At 47.5% G+C, this 20,453-nt stretch overlaps 9 protein-coding genes; 4 read left to right on the forward strand and 5 right to left on the reverse strand.

Annotated features, from left to right (window-relative positions):
* Nucleotides 1-2,176: 2,176 nt before the first annotated feature.
* Nucleotides 2,177-2,761, forward strand: FFUJ_11278 (uncharacterized protein; the record flags this gene model as incomplete). The annotated part of the gene is made up of 1 exon (XM_023570158.1): nt 2,177-2,761. The coding sequence occupies one exon, from the start codon at nt 2,177-2,179 to the stop codon at nt 2,759-2,761; it is 585 nt and encodes a 194-aa protein (XP_023437309.1).
* Nucleotides 2,762-3,189: 428 nt separating this feature from the next.
* Nucleotides 3,190-3,630, reverse strand: FFUJ_11279 (uncharacterized protein; the record flags this gene model as incomplete). The annotated part of the gene is made up of 1 exon (XM_023570159.1): nt 3,190-3,630. One exon carries the CDS (start codon nt 3,628-3,630, stop codon nt 3,190-3,192), a length of 441 nt encoding a protein of 146 aa, XP_023437310.1.
* A 649-nt stretch (nt 3,631-4,279) lies between these two features.
* On the reverse strand, nt 4,280-6,707 carry FFUJ_11280 (uncharacterized protein; the record flags this gene model as incomplete). XM_023570160.1 has 4 exons in its annotated part: nt 4,280-5,539; nt 5,589-6,051; nt 6,107-6,300; nt 6,369-6,707. The coding sequence occupies 4 exons, from the start codon at nt 6,705-6,707 to the stop codon at nt 4,280-4,282; spliced, it is 2,256 nt and encodes a 751-aa protein (XP_023437311.1).
* Nucleotides 6,708-8,119: 1,412 nt separating this feature from the next.
* On the forward strand, nt 8,120-10,618 carry FFUJ_11281 (uncharacterized protein; the record flags this gene model as incomplete). XM_023570161.1 has 4 exons in its annotated part: nt 8,120-8,635; nt 8,692-8,832; nt 8,891-9,221; nt 9,285-10,618. 4 exons carry the CDS (start codon nt 8,120-8,122, stop codon nt 10,616-10,618), a joined length of 2,322 nt encoding a protein of 773 aa, XP_023437312.1.
* Nucleotides 10,619-12,166: 1,548 nt separating this feature from the next.
* Nucleotides 12,167-13,894, reverse strand: FFUJ_11282 (uncharacterized protein; the record flags this gene model as incomplete). XM_023570162.1 has 3 exons in its annotated part: nt 12,167-13,619; nt 13,703-13,747; nt 13,818-13,894. 3 exons carry the CDS (start codon nt 13,892-13,894, stop codon nt 12,167-12,169), a joined length of 1,575 nt encoding a protein of 524 aa, XP_023437313.1.
* Nucleotides 13,895-15,197: 1,303 nt separating this feature from the next.
* FFUJ_11283 (uncharacterized protein) lies at nt 15,198-15,671 on the forward strand (the record flags this gene model as incomplete). Its single annotated transcript, XM_023570164.1, has 1 exon — nt 15,198-15,671. One exon carries the CDS (start codon nt 15,198-15,200, stop codon nt 15,669-15,671), a length of 474 nt encoding a protein of 157 aa, XP_023437314.1.
* Nucleotides 15,672-16,186: 515 nt separating this feature from the next.
* FFUJ_11284 (probable glutathione reductase (NADPH)) lies at nt 16,187-17,629 on the reverse strand (the record flags this gene model as incomplete). XM_023570165.1 has 3 exons in its annotated part: nt 16,187-16,768; nt 16,862-17,432; nt 17,481-17,629. 3 exons carry the CDS (start codon nt 17,627-17,629, stop codon nt 16,187-16,189), a joined length of 1,302 nt encoding a protein of 433 aa, XP_023437315.1.
* Nucleotides 17,630-18,309: 680 nt separating this feature from the next.
* Nucleotides 18,310-18,987, forward strand: FFUJ_11285 (uncharacterized protein; the record flags this gene model as incomplete). XM_023570166.1 has 2 exons in its annotated part: nt 18,310-18,379; nt 18,482-18,987. 2 exons carry the CDS (start codon nt 18,310-18,312, stop codon nt 18,985-18,987), a joined length of 576 nt encoding a protein of 191 aa, XP_023437316.1.
* Nucleotides 18,988-19,751: 764 nt separating this feature from the next.
* Nucleotides 19,752-20,128, reverse strand: FFUJ_11286 (uncharacterized protein; the record flags this gene model as incomplete). XM_023570167.1 has 2 exons in its annotated part: nt 19,752-19,914; nt 19,980-20,128. The coding sequence occupies 2 exons, from the start codon at nt 20,126-20,128 to the stop codon at nt 19,752-19,754; spliced, it is 312 nt and encodes a 103-aa protein (XP_023437317.1).
* Nucleotides 20,129-20,453: the final 325 nt, after the last annotated feature.

Below are 20,453 nucleotides of genomic sequence, written 5' to 3' on the forward strand. Positions count from 1 at the left end.
ATGGAACGTCTCCAGGCAGCCACATAGAACAATATGGGACAGAAGTTCGTGTGAGACGCGTGATGTGAGCCATCAGATGTGGGGTCTATCAACTCAAAATAACACTCTTATCCAAGTCAGTCCAGGTAGTATACCAGCTACCCAACACAATTGCCCAAGATAAACTTTAGAGACAGAAGTTTATGCAAGTGACCGATATGATATCACATATTTCACGCTGCGGTGCACGGTGAGCTCATCACAAACGATCAGCTTGCCACAAGATACCATCTAAGCTACGTTCAGTTAGAGTGGACTGTAAGATACATAAATGTCAGTAAAGCTGTGTAGATGCATCATCAAAGAATTATCGGGTTTTGTTCTAAATTTCTTAAAAGGTATGTTCGTGGAGTGAAGCAACCTTGGTGGATAGGTTGCCCTGAACTGGAGTGAAGCAATCATACATTTTTTCAAGACTTTCATCAACTTATTTGGACATGTTGGGTGGACAAGCTCCACGTCTGGTCGTGTGCTCTGGGAGCTGTAACCTCTGGCATTACCAAGAGTATCGGGAAACCTTGAGAAGTTCACGAACCGTGTATTGGCTGAGTAATTACAGAAGTGGACTTCCGTGTCCCAAGACATGGTCGGGATATCTTGAACAGATTCCGTTTCTATATTATGGTCTACTTGTGCGTTAGTACCCTAACGTACGTGCTGATGGCTAATAAAACCAAAATTCATTCGTTCAGTCGGACAATTGAACACCTAGGACACGATGTTCAAGGCTGCACTTACGCCAGCCCTCGGAGATATATAGCGAGATCCTCCCTGGAGGGTTCACGCCAACCGAGAAGAGCAAAACATCTCGTAAGAGCTCGCATAGCAACCCACAATCCAGGCGCCTCACACCGCAACCTATTGCCGCCTCTATTTGCCTCGGTAACTTTACATATCACGGGTGATGGACGAATGATTGATGCCGCCATCGTTCCATCTCATCACCACCCTCGACACTAGAACGTTAAGTTACCAAGTTCCCTCTGCCAATCCAAGGTCTTCGCCACAAGTCTAAACCAAAAATTATATATTCAGCTGATAACCTTAGACATCATAAACGTAATGGCTAACTTCCAAAATCGGAAGTCAATTGGGATTCTTCAGTGTTTTGGATGGGTATATCTTGTTGAGATGTTCAATAACCAATGGCCACAGCATAAAGCTGATCAACGCGAAACCTCGACAATGGCTCTTTCGCCGGTCATGGAGGCGAACAAGTTAGTTACCTGAAAATATTGCTTGTGATGCCAGTTCTTCACATAGATCGTATAATTCGACCGCTTAAGGATTTCAACCGAGTTGCACGAGTAGCCTGAAGCTTAACCTTGTAGACGGGAGTCAACTACACAGCACGAGGTTGAGAGGCCACGAAATCCACGATCTCCAATCGTCCCCTGGCAGGTCATCAGTTATCGACACAAAATCCTTTTTCCATCCTTCCACCGCCCAAAATTCTTGAAGGGCGCGTATCAGAGCTCCAGAGATACCGCTGGCTGGCTTTGTCTAAGGAGTTTAAAAGCTTGTTCTGGTGCGTGAATCTCAACACCATAGACACGGTAACTCTATTGTGACTCATCCGCCCGCTTGTCATCTCAAGCTCAGTATCTCTTGTCACAAACAAATCGGCGAAAGTATAACATCTACAAACAGCTTCGAGAGTCTCATCAAGTTTAGACTTCCCCAAGATCACTCCAGCTCGCTTCTGTGTATAAAACGTCCCTCTGTCCCCCTCTTCCTCCATTTCTTCTTTTCCTCCTTAGACTACACTTGAACACTCAGCTCGAATCTGCCAAGTCAGAATCACTCAGCTCTTTTGTTTCAAGTTCGCCTCTGCTCTAGTGACGCTGACACTGAGTTACACTCTGGCTGTCTTCTGTCTTTGCTACACACACATCACAGAGACTGGCTCTTCCCTTGTGCCTGTCTCTCTTTGCTATACATACACCTTCTCTGTCACTCACTCGCAGTCTCCCATACTCACTGGCTCTCTCTGCTGAACATACATACGCAGACACTCACTCTCACCCAGCCTCTCCTTCTATCTTTGACTCGTTGGTACATACACAAACGCACCTATACTTCCTGTCAGCTCCATCTCATCAATCCACTTTCACTCAGCTCAGACATAATCTTCAACATGGGTAACAATCCTTCCCAGCCAACTGGCCATTATCGAGCTGGACCTCAATATCAAGCTCCTCCAACACACTTCAACCGTGGGCACACCCTGAGGGAGACTCAGTATTTCAGGGGCGGGTATACTCTCCGGGATCCCCCCAAGAAGAAGAAGATGGGGCTTGTTGGTGTCCCCGAGCACACTCCACAGTCACTTTCTCCACGTCGTTCCCGCTTGAGCACAGGGCGTAACGGTTTGGCAGTTGCTGCTGCACAAACAGCTTATTCACCACCTCCTCAGCATAATCTTCAGTGCGGATACTCGCCGGGGACCACTCCCAGTGTGTCTTCACTTGGCAGCTCCAGACATTCCCGCTCGAGCAGAGGGCGTAACGGTTTGGCGGCTGCTGCTGCACAAACAGCTTATTCGCCACCTCCTCAGCAGCAGTGTACCAGCAGCCCCCAGCACTCACGCACTACAGGGTTAAGCAGCAGAGCAGTCCCCCAACACAATTTCTCACAGCCTGCCCGCCAGCACTTCTCACATGGGCACTCCCTCAGAAACAATGCCCAGCTGTCCAAGAAGAAAAAGAACTGGAAGTGGTAGAAGCTACTGGCACACCACGCCAGCCAAGCTTTTCATCTTGATTGGTGTTTGAGAATTGACGCAAACCTGCGCATTGGGGAATTTTCACTTTGCTGTTTCACGGGATTTTTTAAAAGTCAGCTATGGAGCACGTGCGCTGTCACATGGCGGACCAACAAATCATGAGCTATCTCGACAAAGATTGACCTGAAGGGCACGCTCGAAGTCATGTTACCAACTGAGAGGGATTTTACTTTTGTGCCTGGTGTATTATCTTGTCATCGCATCGCAAACGAGTTAGGAGCTTTTTTTCTAACAATTTGGGTTTACACTGTTACATTGGTTAAATATTCTTCAAAGGTTCGATTAAATAAAAGTTTATTGCTTTCACAAAACTTTATAGGTATATCCTGTTTCTCTCGTGACCGTCGCAAAGTAGCATACCTCATCTAAATGTCTTTTCTCATGGCCAGTAAAATAAATGCCTTTTCCACATCCCATGTTATGGGCGGGCAGTAGCGTTCGCCAACAATCTGGTATCCTTTTTTCAGCCAGTATTGGCTATTGATTTCTCGAACAACTCTCAGCATTACTAGCACCTGATCTGTTCTTGGAGGAAACTGTTTCTTCATTTGTAGCTCACATACCCGTAGGAGGCCTTCTGCAATCCCTTTCTTTCTGTATTGAAGTCCAGGTTTGACTGCAACCATGAAAACCTCGACATCTCCCTCGCAGCTAGAGGTTCCCGGTACAGACTCGGCATCCATAACTGAGGCCTCATCGGCGCTCTTCCCGGCGAAATGACCGGCCGGTTTCCACTCATTCTCCTGGGCACTGGGCTTCCAATCCTTGACACTTGCTGTGCTTACAATCTCATCCGCGCAAGACATGACAACCGTGAAGCCATTTGTACCTATTTTTGTCGACTATTTGAGTATCGTGCTGAATCCTTTCGCCGATTTTGCCAAGAGAATTGATATCGTGGCCCCGGTAGGCATCGCTAATGACGGTCCGGAGTTCTCCCAAGACAGAGCTGCCAGGAAGATCCTGTCCGGTATATATCTTCACGACGTACAGAGATGGAGATGCTGTAATTCCTTGATTCTCGCCTGACAATTTCATGTTGAGCAGAGGGGAAGGGTCGGATAATTCAGGGAACGCCATCACTGAGGTTGGTAAAGGTGGGCAGTAGGCCTTCGTAGAGGATGAGATTTTTGCCTTGAGGAATCATGGGCTCAAGTACAGAAAATCGCAAATACGCGTGCAGTCATTCATATAAAACTAGCAATTGAGAGAATGACATCTAATCAGCCCAATGGCGTGATGCATGTCTTTGACGCCCAGTCCACCATAGGTACGGCGGAAAGAGTGGGCCTTGTCGTTCGGGCGCGGATCGTTAAAACTTACCCGATACGGTATTGGTATACGACATGCAAAACGCGAAACCAAGAAAAGGCTCAGGGTAGTCATTCATCAAACAGCGGCCATAAATTTTGAACTGGTGAGGGAATATGTACATTAATGACACCACAAACAGATTTAATAACCAATACCACCCGCCTTATCTAATGTCTCCTTACACATGCGCAGAAATACGGCGCCTAGTTCCTTTCGGTGTAAAGGAATAAGACTGAAGAAAAGAGAGGCTGTGACGCGGAACAATGTCTTGCGATGCAGCCTCACAGAATAGTTGTTCTTGAGGAAGTCAAAGAACTGCTCCTGCAGCTCGTTCAATAACTCTGTATCCGCCTCATCCAACAGCGGTTTATCATCCTCCAGAGCTCCCGTGAGGTCATAGTTATTAGCGCTCATGAAGAGGATGTAGTCATACCCGCACAGCGACTGCAAAACCTTGCCGAGATCGTAGTTGATGTCGCCCTCGGGAGTGAGATAGTTCTCCAGCTGGCACCGCACATCAATGAAGCTAACGGTTCTCTCATCATCTGAAATGATGGCGTTGCTAAACACCGGATCACCGTGGATGACGTTGGCGTGAACGCCCTTCTCCTCAGCCTCATATGTGTCGAGAAACTCATCCAGACGAGCAAATAGCGAGGCAGCTAGTGGACCCAGCGCGTCGTAGCGATCGCGGTGCTGGAAATACCTGCTTCGTAGCTTGGTGCCGTAATTGGCGTAGATGTTGATGGGGTGATCACCAGGCGCCTTTGGTGCAAACTTAGCCTCGAGCGCCTCGGAGACATCCATGACGGGCTGTGAAGTGGTATTTGGTGCTGTGTGAATAGTGTGCAGGGTCTCCAGGAACTTGGTCAGACGGCCTTTGGTGATTGACCGTCCAACGAGGAGATGAGAGAATGTGCGCCCACGACGGTTCTCCATTGTGATGCTGTAGGTTGAAGTGGCGGGGATGTAATCCACGCTATAAACAGAAGGGAAGATACGAGACAGTGTAGGCGGCATGTGAGCGTAAAAGTACAGCTCACCGAGGATAGCCTCAGATTTGCTCGACTTGATGACCTTGTCCCTGATGATCTGGACAGTGTTGAAGTCGCGCGCGGCAATCATGCCAGCCTTCTTGACATCCTCGGCAGAACTTCTACGTACTTGGCCGAGTCGAGGTGTGACTTCAGGCTCGTCGAGGATCCAGCCGAGTTCACGCGCGGTGTCGAGATTGGCGTTGACAGCCAAGTCGTCGACGTAGACGTCGGCGTATGGCTTGCCGAAGTTGATCTCGTGGTAGGGGATCTCGTAGTCTGAGAGCTGTTTGAAGGTGACGAGGCCGACGTCAGCGAGGACTCTGCCGGGGTTGCCGGAATGCGTCTTCATTCTGCGAGCTGTTTGCTGGGAGTGTGTCAGCATTTTACTTGGAAAATAGGTCTGTTGTACTCACGATGATGATGTAGTGGCCAGCCTTGTATAGTTGCTGCACAAGACGAATATTCTTAGAGATAGGTGGACAGGTTGAGTAATCTCCCGAAACAGCGGGGACTCCCACGAGGGTCATGTCCAAGTCGAAGCAGAACCTGCGCTTCTTCAACGTGGCAGGCATGCTATGGTTGTCTTTCTTAAGAGCTGCGAGGAGCTCCTGTAGCTGCTCTGGGGTGCCAACGACAGCAAAGTCCTTCTTGAGGAGAGGCAATCCGATGAAGGGAACACCGCTCTGGACCATCATGGAGATGACTTGTGAGGTGTAGTACTCGCCGACTTCAGCACCATCGGGATGTTTTACGTCGAGGTTCTCTGCGGCCCAGGTCTTGAGGTCGGCGGCGGAGGGGAAGACGTAAGCTCCTGTGTTGGCTTTATTGCTGATGGCTTTCTTCTCTTGGATGTCGACGATTCGCTCTGCACCGGGTCTGGCCGTAGCAGTCAGCATCGGGAGCTGAGGAGGGACTGGGACTGGCAACTTACGATTCGTTTTCTGTCTGGATATAAGAGAAGATGGGCTTGTCGCCTTGGTCGATGAAGTAGAAGCAGCCGCCATGGCCGCTGGGTAGCTTCCGCACAGATGACAAGATGTCATTCCAATAAATTGTATCGCAATCAAGAGATACAGTGCGATGTCGCAGGTGCTCTTTGGTCATGCTCTGGGTGACCATGTATAGCTGAGGCGGGGCGGGCAGTGTTAGACCATGGCCATCTAGGCAAAGTTGATGATTGGTGATGCACTTACTGTCTCACTAGCACCCTTCGTCTGATGTCTCAACAAAAGGAGCTTCATATTAACCTTGGGAAAGTTCTTGCTAACAAGCTGACCGATTCTGAACTCATGGTCAATCTGCTCATTGACAGCAATCCATAGAGTGTCTTTGGGGCGGAGGCTGAGGTTTTCGATCAACCATAGCAGCATCGGCTGCCCAACGATGTTGATGAGGGGCTTTGGGAAACGATATCCCTCCTTGGCAAAGCGGGAACCGATACCGCCAATGGGGATGATGACATTGACTGGCTCATAGTCATCTGTGTGGCCGTTGATGCCATTGGTAACAGCGTTATCATGAATGTGAGGCATGATGAAGTATGTAAAACTATCGCTGAGTTTAGACAATGAGGGTACTGATGGACGCGAATCTCGTGGTGATCAACCACTTTAAATCGTCTCTTACCAACCAAGACTACCTTTGAGCGGGAGTAGTTAGTCTCTTTACCTTCATCCTTCCAGACACAAACCCATCCCCCAAACGCACTTGTCGATGTTCGAGAGGCACGCCACTCGCTCCAGACTCACCTCTATCAACCGCCCAGAACAGTTAACAAAACCATATGGCTATAGCTCTCGACCGAAACCGGGTTCGGCGCGCGCCAGAAAACGTTCTGGACGGGATGCACAAGGTTTGGCGTTAGTTCCACCACAAAAGCGGAAATCGAGCCAAGGAATGTTGTATTGATCGTAGGAGGAAAGATGGACGGGTAGGTATCTCGACGGAAGGCTTTCCGAGCCCTTGTTTAGCGAATGGAAAGTAAAATAACGGTCTGGAAGGTCGATAGCTACCACGGCGATCTCGTATCCGTCAGAATGGTTGTTGAGGTATTAGACTGGCATGCTGGCCGCCGCATCTGGACTAGACTGATATTTTTTACAGTGTGTGATTGACTAGAGGCGGCTGCTGTAGAAAGAATGAGACAGTCACAGGCCCTGATTCATACGAGACACATCGCCAAGCAACGGGAGTGCAATCGAAGAGTGGGTGCAGTTCCCAATTATCGCTGTGAATTAGGTGCACCGATAAATGATTGCGCTGCTATAGCAATTGTGTTGAGTGAAGTGCCCCTGTCACTGCATGCTTTCCACGATGTCCGTATTGGGCCTGATCACTAAAGCGGCGCGCCACAAAGGTACACTAACTAACTCAACTAACAAAGCTTGCACCAGTCGAAATACATGGGAATGATGGAATGATCCAGACATGTCATACCGCAATCTGGATCTGCCCTGAAATATCTGAATGCAGATCCCAACACAGTTTCTCACACAATACCCTTGTTCAGACACCAATATCCCTCTGGACCCTTGGCCGCAAACAGGGGAACCAGAAAAGAAACAAGCTTTCAGCCCCCGGGTCCCGGCAACGGAGACCCCATTTCTCGGTGACACCTTTCAGCCCTAAATCTCAGACCCTCTAGAACCCCGTTTGGAGCGCCCACTACCGAATACAGCATGCCTCAGGGTCCCTGTTCCTGGTTAGCGGCCAGCCGCTATTCGCCAGGTGAGGAATGTGGCGTCTTGTTGAGTTATGTGAACGGCCGCGAGCTGATATCTGTGGCGTTGTTCTCGACGCAGGAACAGCGTGAAGCGTCGCATCGTTACGGTTGCAGAGGCACAAGCTACTCTCTCAAGTAATACTAAACTTCACCACGTACTTCGTTTTTTCCCCTGTTCTTCTCAATCTACTCTTCGAAAAGTAGACGCCGCAGAAACAAATCATGTCTGCAACACGGTTTCTTCGAAAGCTATCGCTGCGCAACAGCAGCCCCCAACGAGCAGCGTACATCGCGGCGCTGGGGCTCGTCGGTATCCAAGTCGGCATCGGCATTATAATGAAGACTGCGCAAAGCGGGGGTTCATATGCATTTTCACCATCGGGATCCATCACCATCTCCGAGTTTCTCAAATTGATCCTCTCTTCGATATTCTTTTACCGCGAGTGCAAGACCAGAGCGCAGGCGGGCGTTGGGCCCTCAACGCGAGGTTCGGATACGGCGTATGCGTCACTGGCGGATGATCATAGAGACTTGGAGATTCAGGATAAAGATGGAGATGCGTCGTCGCTTACTGCGATGGACTCGGACGACGAGGGATCAAGAGATTCTGGGTCAACTTCGGCGGCACTACCCTTTCGTATAAGGACGTTTTGGGGGTATGTTCGTGGTGAGGTGAGGAATGATGTGCGGTTCGGCTTCTACAACCTGGCGCTCATTTACATTCTCATCAACAACTCGGTGAGTAATTCCTCTTACCTTCTGCCTTGCAGTATGAGCTAATGATGATCGATCAGCTCTTCTTGAGTTATAAGATGGCAGATCCAGGCACTATCCAATTGACAAAAAGCGGCGTCACACTCATCACCGCCCTGGTCATGATTGCGACTCTCAATCAGCAGGTGTCCAAGACGCAATGGATGGCAATCGCCATGCAGGTACGGCTCAATCCCCAAACATCTCGAGAACCATCTACTGACAAAATTACTCCAACAGCTCAGTGGCCTCATCGTCACACAATATCAACCTGGCAAGGGCGCCCTCTATCCTCTCGACACATATGCCCTTCTTCTTTTCCAGGTCTTTCTCAGCGCTTCATCTGGCGTGTACAACCAAGTTCTCCTCAAAGCAGACGATTCCAGCCTGCACGCTAACAACATGATCCTGTATGCCTCTGGCACAATCGTCAACTTTGTCTGCCATATCACCATCAAATGCGTAAGCTCCAACGAGCCGGGGTTCTTCGAGGGATACGGAAGCATCCATGCCATTCTGGTCATTATGAGCAATGTCTTCATCGGCCTTGCAATCACTGCCGTGTATAAGTGTAAGTCCAGGTCTCCCTCCTTCCTCCTGCAACCCTAAGCTGACCAACGTTGCCCCATCGCAGATGCCGACGCGCTGGTCAAATGTTTTGCGACAGCCTTTTCGACCGGAATATTGCTCTACCTAGCACCTCTGATCTCAGATACTTCCCTCAGCTTTCTCGTTGTTCCAGGCACATTTATCATCTTTGTCGCTACCTGGCTCTACATGGAGAACCCCGCTCCTAAGCCCACTGCCACCAAATCTGATTCCGATCCCAAGACAGGTTTCTTCTCCAAACTTGGTGCTATTGTTGAGAACAAGAGGATATTGTTCATCTTCATCAACACCCTCATCACAGTCATGGCAGTGATGGCTTTGGCTATGTACCAAGTCGCTATGCCTACCAAGTCTATTTCCACTGCGCCAACTGACGCAAGCACGTTGGCGGTGGCAACAACACAAGAAGCCGACGCTCCAAAAATTGTCACATCGCCTTTCAAAAACACCATGGCCTTCATCAGATGGAACTCTGTTCATCCCGAGCGCATCCCAACGCTGATGAAGTACAAGCCCTTCTTCCGCGACATTCACATCTCAATGCCAGATATGATGAAAGCCGAGGGACGCAAGCCGGAGTATCACAACATCACTCATGATCAAAGCACCCTCACCTTTCACATTTACCAGCAGGTCGCCGATACAATGCAGTTGATCCTCGACGAGGATCCAGAGATTGACGGCCTCTTGTACTATCACTTCGACGCCTGGATCGATCCTCTGGCCTGGGGCGGTATTGATCGCAACAAGATCTACTTCCCCATGACATGGCCTGAGATGAAGCCTGTAGGACCCCAGTTCTCCTGCATGAATGACACCAAGGGCTATGACTGGGGTGGATGGGGCGGTCCTCACTACCATCTCAAAGCGCAACTTGCCAGCGCCCAGCTCGATCATTTGGACCTAGGCTTCAAAATTGACATCAATGAGTTTTGTGTCGGCTGGAGCGACATCTACTTCATTCCTCGCAAGTTCTTCAAGGACTACATCATCGCAGCACCAATCTTCAAGTCCTTCGACGTCTTCCACGAAGTCGGCATCCCAACGATGCTGCACATCATCGAGCAAAGCCATCGCGAGTCGCCGTACGTCCCCGCGATGGAATTATTCTCAGACTGCTGGGGCTACTGCTGCAAGGACAACCCCAGCATCTACGATGTCACCACGTATCGGTGCGGGCATCGTCTTGATTACCGAAATGAACAGGTGACCGGGGCTTTTTACGAGAAGCTCGATGCCGAAGCCAAATTCTTGGGACAGCCTATGAATGGGTCCCATGTTGCGAACCTTACAGAGATGTTTCCCCCAATAAAAGAGGAGGATAAAGCGAAATTGCCAGCGCGGAGGGGGAAGAGGTAGTTGGCCAATAGATAGTTAGATGAGACTGTATTGTTAAAAGCGCGATAGCCGATGAATTTTGTTAATGGAATACATATCTTGGTTCTAAGCACATTGAAACTCTGATGAAGGTACATAAGGTCGTTGTACAAGTAGAGTTTGGGTCTCACGTACGAGCTACTAATCAAGCGTCGACACATCAGCGCTGAACCTTGAACTGTAAAGTGAATTTCAGGAGGACAAAGCAGCTGTGAAATTACCTTTATCCACCTTCGCTAGGATCAATAATCCTGCAATAAGCTCACAGGAACTGACCCTATCACAGCATCCAAGATTGAAGGTTTTCAATCGTGCGTGTTTGGTGCGCTAGAGAACGGGAGAGTGTTGCGCAATCTTTTTCTCTGACCGGACGGTTTCATGAGAACTTACACCACTATAGTTTATCTCGAGAAGGGGGAGTATCTTTGTGGAGAGTTGTTCCCCTCTCGATAATGTTTACAGCCAAGCAAAGACGGTCTCAGCCACGAACGCACCGAACTAATCAACTATCAGAAGATTAAAGCCGTCTATCGCGGACCTCTTCATTCACCATTCAAAGCCGGACCCTCAAGCCATCTGTTTATGATACCCATCAGACAACCGAGGGGATTTTTTGATTTCTTACAAATCCTTTCTGTTATTGGTCCAATATATAATGCTCTTCTTTTAGCGATTACCTTTTCTTTTTTCATTTTGAGCGAACATAATTGCAAACAATCTGCTCGAGGTTAGTCTTTCTGAGTAGCCTCATTTGTATATACATACTATAAGCTTCCAAATGATAGGCTATCTTGGAAGTATTATTTTCGTCTCACGTGGCTATCTATTCAGTGATGCCGCAGCGATGCTGCCGTGATGCCACTGGTGTAGGTACAGGTCTCCTGTCATTGTCCCGCGAGCCCCAAACCCCCACACATCGAGTGCAATCCCTCGGCTATCAATCTCAAGTGTAACCCATCGTCAAAACTCATCTAAAGAGATCTAAATCACGTCTAAATCACATCTAAAACTTAGATTATAACTCTCGACAACATACCATGCCGCTCCTATCATGGTGTCAATTCGCGTGGCAAACCTGCATCTTGGTCTGTCGACTCCTTCTGCTTGTCCCAAGCAATCACCCCCACAAGGACTGGACTCTGCACCAAGCATTGGTTCGAAAGCTTATGTTCAACTTGAGGCAAATTCTATACGAGTATTCGCCTTATAACCCCAATGCCAACGGAGCGCAAGGATCTGGGAGCTCGGTTCATATCTATTGCACCAGCATCAGGCCAAAACCTCTATCGTGGGCCCTTGAAGGATGAAGTTATACAACCGGGCACGGTTCGGGCCGTTTCCCTGCAGTCCTTCAAGATGCCGTCACCGCTTATCTGTATGTCTTATCATTGTGAGTTCCAGCAGAAAACATCATCGTCAGTGGCGAGAGCGCTGGTGGCCATCTTGCAATCAAAATTCGATCAGACTAGGACATGTATGGCTCGGGGTTCATCTAATCAGATATGCCACTTCCTTCCATTTGCATTTCTATCAAGGCCAATTGAGGTTTGCTTTTCGGGGTTCCAAGATACCATCAGCAGAAGGCTGCATGCATTCCACAGCAATCACACCCTTTTTCAAGTTCACTCTCAAACTCGGCAACTTCACCCGACACTCTGCCGGAATGAATTCTAGTCCACTACAGCTCTGTTCCTCGATGCTCACTATCCACTCGGCAACCTTTGCCGCCTGCAAACTGTGCCAGATTCCATTAGTGCAAGGCCATTCCCGGAGTATAGCGATAGCCTCCCTGCGCACGAAGAAGTTCCGGCATCTGGTAGCTGTAAAGAACAATGCCATGATCAGTCCCATGCCATATTGCAATCTCGGGCCATCCAAGTCCCGAAGTTCCTGATCCTTCTGGAGTACATATCGCGCAAAATGGGTGATCCTTTGGAATTGCGCTGTGAAATCGTCGAAGACGACTTCAGTGTCAGACATGCTCGTAGCAATCAGAATTTCGCACTTCCAGGCACATATTCGAACTTGGAGGATGCCAAGATGCTCTCTGTCAGTAATGTTTTGGCATGCTTCGAGAAACATAGCTTCATATGCCTTGCCCCATTGATCCATTAATCTCTGGAGGTGCTGTTTCTGTTGTGCAAGAAAGTCCTGAGATGCTGAATCATTTTCGCAGCGGACAGATATCTTGGAATGTCGAAGAATGGAAACAGCAAGTTTAGTCACTGCTGTGAAAGCTTCGTTGAAGCTAGTGAACTGATCCGGCAGATCCAATACGGTTTCCTCAAGATTCAGGTTATTCGGATGCTGCTCCAACATGGGGCTCATAGCGAGAAATGACAATATTTGCAGCTCGAGGCGACGCAAAGTTAGCCCCACCTCGATATCAATATCAGCAAGGCTATCGGTCGTTTCCCGTCTCTCGTCGTCACTGAGATGCTTCAAGATATTGAATCCGTTATATACCTGGTGTGTCGCTGTCTCCCAGTCCCCATGGAAACTCTCAAAGCATGAAAAGAGTAGACTCGCTACGAGCGCAAGCCTCATCTGAGGTTGTCCACTAGACAGATCATTGCGCAGCGATCGAATGGCTTGCCTCTGCTGTACCAAAGCAAAGCTATAATGCTCATCGTTCAGATTAACCGTATGAGAACTAGACGATAATGCAGATTTGTACAGAGCACTGAGTGCCAAAATTGCGTGTTTTATCCCTGGGTTGTGATGGCATTGTTGTGGTATGAGCCGAGTCCAAAAGGGAGCTTCATGATAACCACTCAAATCGAAGGCCAGCTTCTCGTGAAATATTCCAAAATACCGGGCTTCTACCTCGTCGCAGCAAAGAGAATCTGAAGGATTAGACATAGGCTGCACTGGATGTCGAGGTTGAATAGGAATGAGGTCCCTGGTGCTATCCTCGACCTTGTATGCCGCTTCTTTGGGTCGAGGGAGCTGGTACTCGCAGAATGCCCCGTATTCTTCACATCTATAGAGTAAGCGCAAGCAGTTAGCCAGTGAAGCACACTTTGGAGCTTGTCATTTCAAGAAAGTCACTCCCCGGTTACCCACCGATCACATTTTGGCTTTGTCTCATCGCATTTGACACGCCGGCTCCTAGCATAGGGATTAGCGCTTTGAATAAAGTCCCCGGTTCGCCTAGCCTGGAAATGGGAGGAGGCCTTACTTGCAAGCTGTACATCCCGTACGAGCTTTTGGTCTGCTCGCGCGCCGTTTCTTTGTATTGCGCACAGCGTCTTCCATCGGGGTAACGGCAGTTAGTTGCTCAAAAGCGCTGAAAAGTACCAGCTTAGCCTAGCTCTACTCCTACTTAAGCTGTGAAAGGGGCTCAAGGGCTGTTGAAGCTTTAATTATTTCCTGGCCTGATTATGAATGTCGCGAATTGAGCGGAAAGGGCGAGAAACAATAAGTATTGGTTTATTGCATAAATAGCCTATTGCAGCCTAAGGCACCTAAAAGTTTTGGATTTTCCCTCTATATTTACTATAAAATAATTAATAACTATACTATTTAAATAGAAATATAATTAAATAAACCCTTTATTAAAATTTATATCTTAAAGGACTCAAGGATTACTTTACTTTAAATATCTTTGAACTTAAAATACTTCTTATAGCTAGAAAGAAGTAAGGCTAGAGTATGGCCTTTTTTTTGTTTTTACAATACAGACTAGCATAAAGGTAATAAAGCGTAGGCGCCTAAAAGCCTATCCCATTACATTGAACCTAGCTATAATAATGGAGGCAGTGTAATCCTTCTGTTACACTACATTCGCATAGATATCGGTAGTTCGGGACATGCCGTCGCAAATCGCCAAACGCCAAGGTCTAGAACAGCGTAAGAAAGTAGTATCGGCAATAGCCGTAATAAATAAAGCCAATTGCAGTGGTGCACTGGAATTCGCTTGCCTCATTAATTAAGGGCATATAATAGCATACAGAACATGCAGTTAAAAATTATATGATATCCAGCTCGACAACCTGAGATGCGTACCATCTGCTCAGAATGGTAGTCTCAGGTCTTTCTTCAATGAAACAACACTTGCTACCCACTGCAGATGCCAAGTGGTTCTTTCACCAGGTACGTAGATCTAACTCTGTCTCTAATAGCGAGGTACGTTTGGTTCTACATCGGGTCATGCCGCTCAGGCGCAGGGCCTGGGGAGGCTGAGTTGAAGCTAAGTATTGACTCAGGATACGAATTACTGATTCAACGGCTTATACCATTGCGAAAATGGAGGTGGCCTTATTGATCTTTAGACTTGGCAGGAACTTTCCGGCTTTTAAGTTCTGTAACTATTCGGATAAGCACTAGATTTATTAACTTGCGCTACTAACCTTCGCTACAGATTTTAGTTAATATGTCTTTTCACAACAGGCTCGGGTAATTCCTAAGTATCAATAATTTAACTTATTAAGTCTGTACAGGCTACAGGTTTAAAAAGGACAAGAATTCCCTATATGACATCTCATTTTTCATCTCTAGAATCACAACATCTCAAGCCTACAATACATCTAAAGCACGCATTATCTTCAAGCCCGCAACAATGGCCAAGTTCAACAGCCCCATTCATTCACTCGTCCAGGCCCTTGCAGCCTTACCAATCTTCTCAACCACGGCAGCCGCAACTGCACCTCTCAGCAACACGCAGCTGATCCCTGCCAACACCATCACTGCCTGCTACGACAGTGACGCCAACTCCTTGCTTCTCTATGCCTCCGGTACACATGTCGACATCACCAAAGACATTGCCTTTGTCCAAAAGCCCCTCGATGGCGGCCTTCTCTTTGACCTCCAAGGTCAAGTTGGTCCCGTCACTAATGGACAGTCCTACTACGAAATCACGGACAATTTTGACATTGAGCTCCCCAACATGGTCTATCCATCTGACACTGTGGTTGTCAACACTGAGAACCATAAACAATGGGTGGTTGATATTCTGTACAGCGACGACGGTTGCGCCAGTATGGGCTCTAGTCTTGGCAGCCACCAGCGAAAGGCTAGACGTCACTCAAACTAGCGACGGGGGGATGAAAACTACTTTATAGTTTAAGGTATTTTTATATTATTAGTTTTACATATAGGGTCATCAAGCAAGGCAATCAATTTCTATCTTAGTGTCTCATAATATAAGTACAGTAATACCAGTTGAGATTAATTGTGTGCATCAAAAACAGGCAGTAAATCCGATGGCCAACCGAAAGAGCCCGGACGAGCTGAGCGACTTCTCCCAAGAGGCTATCTAACGGCAGGTAGCCAATCGTCCTCGTATAAATCAGCCAATCACTCTCGTATAAACCCACAATCGCTTCCGTATTCAAGGATTCGATAACGCTTGTCTAGATCGGGTCATGAGTCCTTAGCTATGTAAGGTGGACACCAGCCAATGGAATATAATAAACAATTCCATATTCACCCTTGATTATTGCCTTCACCAGTTGTAGATAGAGAATTGCTTATTTCAGATACTCATTCACGCTTTTAATCAATTCAACTTAGTTATGTATTCATGGTGTATAATACTTAGATGGCTATCTAGTTGAGGGTAACCAGCTCCTCTGCACTTGTTGGATGAATCGCAACGCAACTATCAAAATCCTTCTTCGTAGCCCCCATCTTAATCGCTACCCCAAACCCTTGCAATATCTCCCCACTCCCCAAGCCTAAGATATGCAATCCCACGACCCTCTCGTCCTTCCCTTGGCAAATAAGCTTGTATCTGGAGGGCCCTCTATCTTCCATTATGGTATAATAGGTCGCCGTGAAGGAGGTCTTATAGATTTTGATGTTATCCCTCCCGTATTTCTTCTCAGCCTTTTCTTGCGTGAGGCCAATAGTGCCGACTTCAGGATGAGCAAAGACCACGGAGGGAATGAGGTTGTAGTCTAGCTTGCTGTTGTGGAATCGTTCACCGCCGAAGAGGCGATCGCCAAGCTTGCGGCCCGCAGCGATTGCGACTGGAGTAAGCTCGATTTTGCCGACTACATCGCCGAGGGAATAGATGTTCTCCACGTTAGTGTTCTGATACTCGTCTGTGATGATCTGACCCCTCTCATTCTGCTTGATACCCACGATATCCAGACCGAGACCCTCCACTTCTGGTGTTCGGCCGATGGCCTAAATTAGAGTATCCATGTCCTCGAGCTTGCCCTGACCAGTTGAGTCAGAATAGTGTAGAGAAAGCTTCCCTGTCTTTGTAATCCTCTCGACCTTGCTGTTTTTATGAATGTGTATGCCAACACGCTCGTACTCTGAAAGAATTTCGTCCTGAATCATCTCATCAAAGGTTCGCAGAAACTTATCATGCCTAATGAAAAGATACGTCTCTGTGCCTAAAGCATTAAGCATTCCTGCAAACTCCACAGCAATATAACCAGCTCCTATCAGTGCTACCTTTTTAGGTTGATGATCCAGCTCAAAGAATCCATCGCTATTAATACCATATTCGGCTCCGGGAATGCCTCGGGGTACTGTAGGGTGTCCACCAGTCGCGATCAAGATCTTCTTTGCGTTGACCTTTATCTCGGTGCCATCATGAAGCTTTATCATGGACTCGTTCTTGCCTACAAGGCGTGCTCGGCCATGCATATATTCGACGCTGTCCTTCTCGAGGTTGCGCTTATGTATATTGTTCAGGTTCTTGATAATTGCATCTCGTTTGTTTTTGAAGCTCGCCCAATCGAAAGGCGCCCTCTGTTCGACAGAGAAGCCATAGGATTTGGCGTCGCGTAAACCTTGTGCCAGGTTGGCCGCGTTCCAGGTGATCTTCTTCGGTATACATCTGCAACGGTCAGCAATTGGGCAGACTCTCAAGAAGCGGCAGAATTACCCCACGTTGACACAAGTTCCCCCTAATCGCTTTGCCTCTACTACAATAACCTTTGCACCGTACCGTCCACTTGCTCTCCTAGCGGAGGCAAGACCTCCACTGCCACCTCCAATTACCAAAAAGTCGCAATGCCTCGTTGCTGTCGCCATATCTACAGGTACGCCTGAAAGATGATGGAAAATAGAAATCTTTAATGGTGCAGTCTTTGAAGTGGTATTCGTGATTGGGCGTACGATAATGGTCATGAAGTAAAGTAAGGCAGGGAAAGGCCGGATGTTGTGACGTGATTCTGAGCTGTCACCTTGTATTAATTATGCATCACGACTGGTACCAGCCTGGGTAGCTTCGATGACAAGTGCGTTCCAGGGACACATAGAGAATCCTTTAAGAAAGCATGTATTTATATACATTACGAAAGCAACACTGCAGTGTGTCTCCTTTCGGAAATGCGACAATTTGGAATCTTCAACAACTCTCTGCAAAGGCCAAGCACAGCAGATTTCTCGCCTGCCTACGCGGCACCTCGTATGTCATGATTGGTGACTTACTCTGTAAAAGTAGTGAAGCTCGCAGGTCCCTCGTTGGTTAATGTGCACGCTTATGCAGTCGTGTCTAGTGACAAATCATAAGCAGAGCTGACCAATGCTGACCAAATCTCACCGAGCGTCTGGCCGCGTTATCCGGGCTTGACTGCGTGCCAACAGAATTTGTTAACATGCGAAAAGCTCATCTGATCAGAGAGTACATAGTTCAAGGTCTTGTCTATCAGTCTTGAAGAACTACTTCTTTCATTCTCCCAAGTCAGAACTACACAACGAAGCATTTCACAATGACCACTCAAACACCCGTTGAGGAATTTAATATCTTGCTCTCAGAGACCTCAGTTCTCTTTGTTGTTTGTAAGTCATCCTTCTGCTCGTCCCGCGCAACCTTCTATTCCCTTGGCTCCGTAGTCCCACTATATATCACTCTCCCTTCTCGCTTAAGCTAAAGCTCCTCAGTTTACCGCGGTCATTGGTGTCCCTTCTGTAGAGCCTATCTCCAGACCCTCCAAGGACTTTCGTCATCTATATCCTCATTCGGCGGCAAGACTCTGATCGTGACCGCCGAACCGGCTTCTTTCCTCCCTGAAATGCGGAAGCTCACCAGTTATTCCGGTGACGCTATCGTTGATACCAAGAACACTCTAGTGGAGTTGGTAAAAGAAAGGTATGAGCTGGAGATAGCGGTGAGCGAGAGGAAGGGCTACGAGCATGGGATGGCGCAGCCGGGTATTTTGGTACTTCGAGGGGGCAAAGGAGGAGACGTGACGGGACAAGGAGGAGCAGTATTGGAGAAGTGGGCGATTGTTCCGAGTGCAATGAATATAGGAGGGGCTAGTGATAGGCCGGACTTGGAGCAGGTTTGGGATAATGTCAAGGCAAAGATTGAGGGGAAAGGAGTCGTGCATAAGAGTTATAAAACGACAGGCCTTTTTGGGATGCTGTGGGGAAAGGTTTTCGGCTGATATGAGGGGGAGGAGATAGGAAAGGGGGAGAATAATAAGTAGCTAAGTGAATTGCCTTAATAATACTAGAATTACTGCAGGTTCCCCTGCTTAAACTATCGAAGAGATCTAATCTCGATGATGTGAACTTTGCAAAAGGGCCTTTGTACTTGTTGAACTTATTTTCACCTGCTTCGACTTTGCTTATCATATCATCACAGTCCCAAGTTTTATCTTGTACTTGGCAAAAGAAAGCGTTGTCGTCCTTACATGCACTTCTACAACACATAGAACCTGCCAATACAAGATACGGAAGTGTTTGGCTAGTGAATACGCAAGCGATTGGCTGGTTATTAGATGTGGGACCACGGTGAAGTTCTCAACCACCAAAAACTTCTAGTCTAGCTATATTAAAGTTAGCGCCCGGGAATTTCCTGTTCTTTCATTTTACTTTGGTCGGCTGGCAAACCTTGGTTCTTACAAGGATGACTTAGACAATATGGGAAGATCAACACTTGATTTACACTGTGTTAAGCTCTTTTTGGAGGACATAGTACTCTTATCTCACCGCTAATGTCTAGGACAGTGTAGTATAATTCCTTACATCAGTCTTTCCCCAGGTCTTATTTAGAATTGTTCAATATATGCATAGAGCAAGTCGGAATAGGGACAACCCTTGACTACAAGAGTTCTTGATAATAAATGCATTTGTAAAAGGAGTGCTAGATAAGACTATAGATAGTATACATGGATTGAGGCATAACAGAGGTTTGTGTGATAATCTCTCAGTGTCGACGGCGCCGGCGCTGTCTGTTGATGAAGCTGCGAAATGTCATTGCTGGTACGTGCTGGGTGGTATAAAAAGCAGCCCCTCCGTCCTCCGCCAGATCAAAGAAGTCAACGGTGCAGTGATCACGTTGATCAGCTCTGCTGGTATGTCCAGCATTCCTATAAACTCCGAGTTAGTAAATACATCAAAACCACGTATCGTTACGATTTGGGGCTGCTCTTACTGAACGACGCAGGCAACGCATTGACTGAGACCTTTGTTATGGGGGTCGTCTTCAATGAATTGCTCAACTAGGTCTTTGATGTAGGAGCGGTACCCTTGATCGTTGGGCACGTGTTGGCCGAACCTGATACGATGTCGCTCAACAACCATGTTGAAGGAGAAATGAAGTGGCGCTTGAAATAGAGATTATGGTAATAAGGCAAAGAATTGCTATCCTGGTATGATAATAGTAGTTGTGCTATGGAATATTCGAATCTCAAAATATCTTGAAGGGAGTGAAGCAACTTATACCTTTGGCTTCTAGCTTATGAGCAATTACAATTTGGTCAATCAGGTATGTTGGTTATATCTCTCACATGGGTTTACGCGTAATGATACCATCTGGGTTGGCTCGATAGGTCTTCGCTTCAAGATGTCAAAGACTGTTGGCCCTGTTTATTGACCAGGCGGCTCTGATATTTCCAGTTCTTGCTGC

Source organism: Fusarium fujikuroi, chromosome FFUJ_chr11 (genome assembly GCF_900079805.1).
Source record: "Fusarium fujikuroi IMI 58289 draft genome, chromosome FFUJ_chr11".
In the NCBI taxonomy this organism is placed as follows: Eukaryota; Fungi; Ascomycota; class Sordariomycetes; order Hypocreales; family Nectriaceae; genus Fusarium; species Fusarium fujikuroi.